At 50.5% G+C, this 7,239-nt stretch overlaps 1 protein-coding gene across 1 annotated transcript; it reads left to right on the top strand.

The window, feature by feature from the left end:
• The first annotated feature begins 694 nt into the window (after window positions 1-694).
• On the top strand, window positions 695-2,497 carry TGME49_216180 (hypothetical protein). The gene has a single exon (XM_002370887.2). The coding sequence runs from the start codon at window positions 948-950 to the stop codon at window positions 1,389-1,391; it is 444 nt and encodes a 147-aa protein (XP_002370928.1). The 5' UTR covers window positions 695-947; the 3' UTR covers window positions 1,392-2,497.
• Window positions 2,498-7,239: the final 4,742 nt, after the last annotated feature.

Raw genomic sequence — 7,239 nt, 5'->3', positions numbered from 1 at the left:
TAGACGTTATACGTATTTCGTGCGATGATATCCCGAGATAATTTGATAGATACTTGCGCTGGGCCCACGATACTACATTATTCGAAGGCGCCACGCAGAGGCCAACGCTGAGTGCAGGTAGAATACAAGGAGCTTCTCGACTGTAGAGGACTGTTTAGCTAGTTCTCTTGAGTTCATGACTGTACTTTTTTGGTTCTCGGTGAACACATTAGAAAAATGGATTGAGACACAAGAGCTATAATGCGTAAACTGGCGTGGTGGAACTCTGTGGCAGGGCTGGAGCTGTGTTGATGAATCCATGACAAGAGTAGAACGACCTTTTTTGCATGATCGCGTATTGTTTTCGTCACCTGTCGTGCACCCACTGCAGGGGCATGACGCCGTCGGTCAAACGCCGCTGGCGACAGGAATGACAGGAAAGTGTCTGCGTCATTCCGTCCTCCCGAAACGGGTTTGAAAAATGGGACGACAAAGCTGCGAACCCGCCTGCACCAGGGAAAAGCAGCTAGATTTGTTACCGTTAGTTTCTAGAAACTGTTGAGGGTGGCACGCTTCTACCACGAGAAAGAAACTGGTGTAGTTGGCCTCACATTTTTGCGCGCCCAGTGTCTCAGCTTGCACGCAGCGGAATAACTTCATGGCACCACCCGGTTTGCACACGGGGGGGGTGACAGTAGAGGAGGTCACGTCTCCCAGTCCCACTGCCTCCCAAAGAACCAAAAACAACCGTGCCGAAGAAGTCTGTTCGATTGCATGATCCACCTCTGGTATTCGGGTCTTCACGGATATCACCTGTTGTGAAACAAGGCTTCCTTCACGATTATTTTCCGGTAATTTTCGCCGTGGCAGCACGTCCTTCTCCAAACCGATCAGTTGTGTCTCCACAGCCGCTCGTGGAGTAGTCAGAAACTTTTATACGTTACGGCGGTTCTCTGAATCTCTTCAGGATGATAACTGTTATTTTGTGTTCGGTGCTCTTCTATTCGTTGGGCCTTGTGGCCCCAACCTCGGCGGCATTGCATGCTTGCATTAAGCAGAAAACATTGCCCAACGAAAACGCGATGCTGCTGTGGACACAGTACTTCCTGCTTTTTTCTGCTCTCGTCACTGTTGTGTTTCCATACGTTGTGACTCCTCTTTTCTTCTTGCTGCCGTCCTGGCTACTTGCTATGGTGAAACTGGTTCTAGTGGTGGCACTTGCTGTTCCCAAGCTCGGCTTGACCTCACGATTTTACGGGTGGTTTCTGTGCCATTATGTCGAATACCTCGATTTGATTGCTAAAGCTCTTCAGCAGCATGTGGTGATCCCTCTTAAGACTTACGTTAGTGATGCTATTGCCCGCATGCAAGCCAGCACCGAGGCCTCCGTATCTACTCGGAAGGAGCTGTAGGACGCGGCGTAGGAAAATGAGCGCCGGGAAGAGCTTCCACTGCGCTGGTTTTATGCACACTTTTGCAGGGAACAGGTGATGCGCCATAACGGCAGTGACGGGTGCTACACGTGTTGGCGGAACAAGGAGATGTTGGCCAGACACCACGTTTCGGAATGTTCAGGCGATTTGGTCAGAAGAAACCCGGTAATGTGTAGGGACCGCCAAGTCTTGCTAATGCTGTCTGGTGTCTATCCCAGTGAATATGATGCCTGACTCTTGCATATATGGTAAGCGTCTGCGCCGTGATTGAGTGGACAACTGCGCCAGTCAAGTGCCTGAGGCACTCGCGGTTCACAGGGAAAGGAATCTTGCTCCTGGCGCCCTTGGTGACGTCACTGGATTCTCGAACGCGTTTTTACGCGAAATGCCAAAAGCAATAACGGATAGGAGGTGGCTAGCCAAGACTCGGTCGTATGTACTGCATTCTCCTTTTTATCAGCGTGCCCAAATGGTCCATCAGACCGCTTGTCTCAGTCCAGCTCGGCGCCAGTCGTCCCACATGTGCTGGGGTAGCTAGACCAAAGATGCAATTTCCAAGGACCGGTACCAGAAAAGTGGCAATATTCCTGACATAGCGTAGAATAGTTAAGCTGCAGACACCGTGGCTACTGGTAAACCAACACCACCCCTGAAGCGATTGTACGAGCCCGTTCGCAGCACTGACTGGGTTATGGTACTGTCACAGAAGCCACGCATAGGATGAGGCAGCATCGCTTTTTCGATTACCGTAGCTGTGAGAGCTGTATGGCTGCAGTATTGTTCGAGCAACAAGTTCTTACTGTGAGGTAATTCTGCCGCTCCTTGGCAGTCTTCGTGTAGCTGCGACAGTGATTTCAATGTATGGCGCCACGACACGAAAGACGTAGCAGCGAGGCCGTCTGTCCCTTGTGAATAAGAATGGACGCGTTTCTCATAGAATGCCGTGGTCGTTTTTGGTGGAGAGTAACCGCAAGCACGTGAAATGGGAGCAAGCGTATTGCAAGCATACCGCGTTGCAGCTAGTTAGTTCGAAACTCGGCTTTGCTTGCACTGTTAACAAACTGCAGTCGATGCGGAATATGATGGCTGGGGTTCCATACCGTGTCTAATGCGGTGCTGTGGAATCGCTAGAGACCGAATACGCAATTCAAGCTGTATTTGTTGTACAGAACACTTTTGTAGCACGTGCTACGCTGGTCGGAGTTAGTGCACGACTGCGAATGTTGGTGGCTGCAGAAGAGTTCGGACAATAGACGACATCTGAGATGCCTCCTTGACTTGCTTTGTGCAATGCCAACTGGACAAACAGTGACGGCACCTATTACTACACTACCAGCAGCAAGCGCTGAACGTCACTCATTCAGCTATCAGCTGGCTACAAAGCTTCAAGCGTCCGTGGTATTTACCAGAGTGGCTGGAAAGCCTTTGATGGATTCTCCGGGCTATTGCCCGTTGTGTCCCTCTGTAGCATGCAGCGGTAGGAGCACGTAACTCGTGCTGTGAATATTCAAGAAATAAGCCCGCCTCTGGCACCGACGAAAGATTCCTCGTTTCACAAAGACCTCGCGGATACGAGAGCCAGGGCAAGCTATCATATCCCTTTATCGTGCTTACTTTTCCTACACACCACTACGTGTAAAACTACAGCCAGACTGAACGTTCAAATACACATGAAAATCTACACAGCACCAGATGATTAACAGTACTGCAGACATGTAAACATCAGGAGAACGGATTATACATGCCCTTGATCCCGCTGTGGGTGTGCGTACAAGCCAAGTTGGACACTAGTACCGCGCGGTGGTGTCAACCCATACAGACCAGCCGTCCCTTATACACTGGCCAAAGAACGTCTGCATTGGAGTACAAACAGCAGCGTTTGAGCATTTGCATATTCACAGGCAACTACGTGCCTTTCCTACTGATAAAATCGCTACATATTCCCTCACTATGACTCGGCGTTCTTTGCGATACTCAAAACTGCAGCTGGATAAATACCACTTTGTCATCTGCGGGCTACGCCTGCCTAACCTGTCCCCTTTCTAGATCATTCGTACACCTTAAGCAGTAACTGCTGCCAGCCTTTGTGGGTCTTCAGTCGGCAGACTGACACAGAATCCGTTCTGTAGCTTCTGAGTCGACGTGAAGCCACACCATTTAGAGTAGATTAAACCAAAAAATCATGCGTGGTTCAAACACTTAACAAAAATGGCTCTCGTACGTACCTCAGGTACACCGTTATGTCGCAACAACCGGACAATGAAAAAAAAAACTTCCTGCAGTAAGACTGAAAGAGACTCCCTGACATATATCGAACTCTTTTTGCACAACGACCAGAAATCGGACCCCGGGCACCATTTTCAGACGAACATTACTCAACGTATAACACTGACTTAATGTCGCAGTCTCTCGCGAACGTCGGAGAGCGGGGGGTGACTGTAGCTTAATCACATTTTGCCACTGAAGTTGACGCATAGGTCTGTATCCGATGCGGAGGAGGACGCACGCACCACACGAACGCATGCAATTGTGACAACAAATAACATTTGCTTGACGCTTTCTCGAATTCTTAACCTGATCCCAGAGTCCCAACGCAGATATTGACAATACAGACGTTTCAGCGACAGCGGCGCTGTTGTTTACAGACCACTATCGACCTCTCCACATGCCCTCCTTCGAATGACCATCAGCCGGGAATATTCGCTGCAGTTTGTGGCGATATCGGTAAGACTCTTTCCATCCAGAACAACACCGGATGGACGAATCACTGCATCAAGGACACTGCCACATTTAGATACCGAAGCATTATGGTACTCGTTACCCCCCTATTCTCGGCTATCACACAGCCGTTACACAACTAGCAATATCACCACACCCACATGGGGTAGGGCGGTTGCCGATGCCAACCAGCCACTTTCATTTCTGCCAACACCCAAGAAGACAGTGCACCATGCTAGACTGAATCCACAAAATCGCATGACACATGAATTCCACGCCAGAGGGGCACAGGTCACAAACTCTACACTGCGGTCACGCGCCGACAAATATCTGAAAACGGCCGAAAACCGAAGTGGGTTTTGGTTGAACGTTGGCATACACCGGACCTCTTGTGTGAAAACAAAGGACCACACCAGAACTGACTGCAGAATCCTGGGCACTGCCGGCTACCAGTATCTTCAAAAAAATGAAGTGCGTAGGTCTGTGGAAGAGCAAACGGGATAGTCACGGATGGAAGTGGTCGAAAACACCACCGAGAATCTCCCCACTAGATGAAACACGACAGATTCGAGCGAAATATCCAGAGATCGTTGAGAAGCCTGTCTTCACCTGAAATTTTGAGCACGATATCAGACTGTGGACGTATGCACAGGGTCACAGGGACATCTCCGAATATAACCACTTGCACCGTCAGCATCAACCAAAAGATGCGGAACCGAATGGCGTTAAAAAAAATCTGTCCGGTTCCCAACACTGCGGCCACTACACTCCGTCGGAAAACCTTTTCAATTAGTTGAACGGACATCCACGCAGACGAACCCGTACTGTGGCACTGCACACATGGTTCAGATCCTCGCTCTTGACTGCCGAGTGCAGCATGCCGAAAGATGTTCGTTCATTGAGACTTGCCCAAACAAATAACATATGGCCACTGTAGTGAGCTCGCATTTCCGCTCACTGGGGATGTTCGCACCTCCTCTGCCACGCAATTACTATTCTAACACAAAAGGGTTTCCCACTGGATGACGCACCTTACTACAGAACCCAGTCAACCACGGTCCTCGGCACCACTCACCCGTCAACAAGGGACGCACGATTGTCACACATTTGGAACGTGTATTTGCGCCAAGCCCCTTGCCCCACCAGTAAAAAGAACGTGCTCCCTTTTTAATTTATTGCTTGCCACAGCCAGTGGGTTTCGCATTAGGGATTGTACCACAGACCCTGATCGTGTTCAGCGCCGACGTCACACTGAACGACTACTCGGGCAACGCCATCCCCAGGGGCATTGCTGGAGCTCTTTCTCATCAGGTAGATACAAATCACTGCATGGCCCACACTCTGAAGTTGTTTCTGGCTTTTTGTCGGACCCTGGCCGGGGGTCGAGACCGCCGAGAACGACATCATGGGGTCAAGGGAAACGCTCGGCGCCTGCTGTGGGAGACCGACGACATCCTTGAAATTACTAGAACAGCGGCATGCGTTTCGGGGGGCTCTCAGCACTGTGGCGGAAGGGAGTGCGGACGGACTCCATCAATGACGCGTCCACCAAGGCAGTTCCTGATACAAAGTGAGCGTGAAGCATCACATTCCGAAGAAATACACCGCCAGCCCTCCAGATCTGACACACCGTCCGCCTTCTTCACACCCTTCCAAGTTCCTTGTTCCAGGGAATCTTGCTAGACCTGTTTCGACATCACACATCTTCACTGACACAGTGACAGTTTCGCAAAGACTAGCATTCACCTTGGACGGATCAACTGAAACAAAATCATCATGCAGGACAAACCCGAACGCACTGCACGAGGACAGAAACGGGCGGAGACAGCCTGCACCTGAATGCAGTCAGCCTCGCCCAGCCGGCCTCGACGGCCACCGTTACCTCACTCTTCCACGCAACCACATACGCACACACGCTCGAGATTCGTGCAAATTCTCGACCACTCCCTCGCTGCACGCGCAAACGGCGTTGGTCCCCCTATTGATGAGCACCAACCCCAGCAAGAGGACACGGACAGAATTCTAAGTACCACGGAAACATCCCCCACTTCTACGTTTTTCACAGCCGAAATCGGGACAGTCTCACACGAACACACACCTTCCGGTCACGCAACTCTTGGCAGACAAAGGAAGAGCGCCTGCCTCATGAAAGGACCTTGAGAACCAAGAGGAAAAAACAAAGCGAGCTCGACATGGATATTTCCACAACCTGTTGTCTTCACGAATACTTTTCTACTACTCGCGAAGTCTGCGAACGCCACGTTTCCCTTTCAACAACGTTTCGGCGGCCAATCACATCACGCTTCTCAACCAGTACGAACTCTTTGCCACAGGGAGACGCTTGCTTGTCAAAGCACTTCACATAGCTCGCCGACGAGGGCGACAAAAAAGCACGAGTAATACGTCAGGGCAAGCCAACGCCGAAGGGCAGGGCAACCAATGCAGGACGAACCACAGAAAGTTGATGCCTTTCTTCCTGGTATACACGCTTCCACAACTGCTCAGAGAGGGTGTTCACCGCTCCCTGCACATGCCTTCCTCTACAGACTGATGTGACGCATTCAAAAAAGTGACTGAGACAAAGATGACAAGTCACGTCACCGTAAACTCTGGCTTAGATCCACTGGACTCGTGACATAAGATGCCGTTGACAACGAAAGGAACCAGGTGGCAAACAGAAGGCCTCGAGCAAGAGCAGAGAAACAGCCGCGTCTTGTAGATCTGAACCGGTGAGGACGACCCACGGTAGATGGCATAAAACTAAATTTTGTCCCTCGTGTGAAAACTAAGGCACACCTCTTTAGACTCCTACGATGTTTTTTCGTGATTTCCGCTTACACGGAGACTCGAAAACTCCGAGCGCCCACCACACGCGCTCACAGATCCCGGGTCCCAGTCACTCACATCACGAACGTTGTTTCGTTTGTTCCTTCGAGTAGCTCGGACAACAAAAATAAGCTGTTCTACTGAGAATGGCCGTGGACGTAGGATTATCTCCTGCCTTTCCCACGCACTGGCCTAATTAGAATGTTGACCTCAGTCGCGTCGCCAGCGACTGCTGTTGATGTATCCCACCTGTAATGAACACTTGTAGCACCTGGAGACTTGA

This window comes from Toxoplasma gondii, chromosome XI (assembly GCF_000006565.2).
Source record: "Toxoplasma gondii ME49 chromosome XI, whole genome shotgun sequence".
Classification (NCBI taxonomy): Eukaryota; Apicomplexa; class Conoidasida; order Eucoccidiorida; family Sarcocystidae; genus Toxoplasma; species Toxoplasma gondii.
Note: the sequence above shows the minus strand (reverse complement) of the source record. Positions and strands in the feature narration are given on the sequence as shown.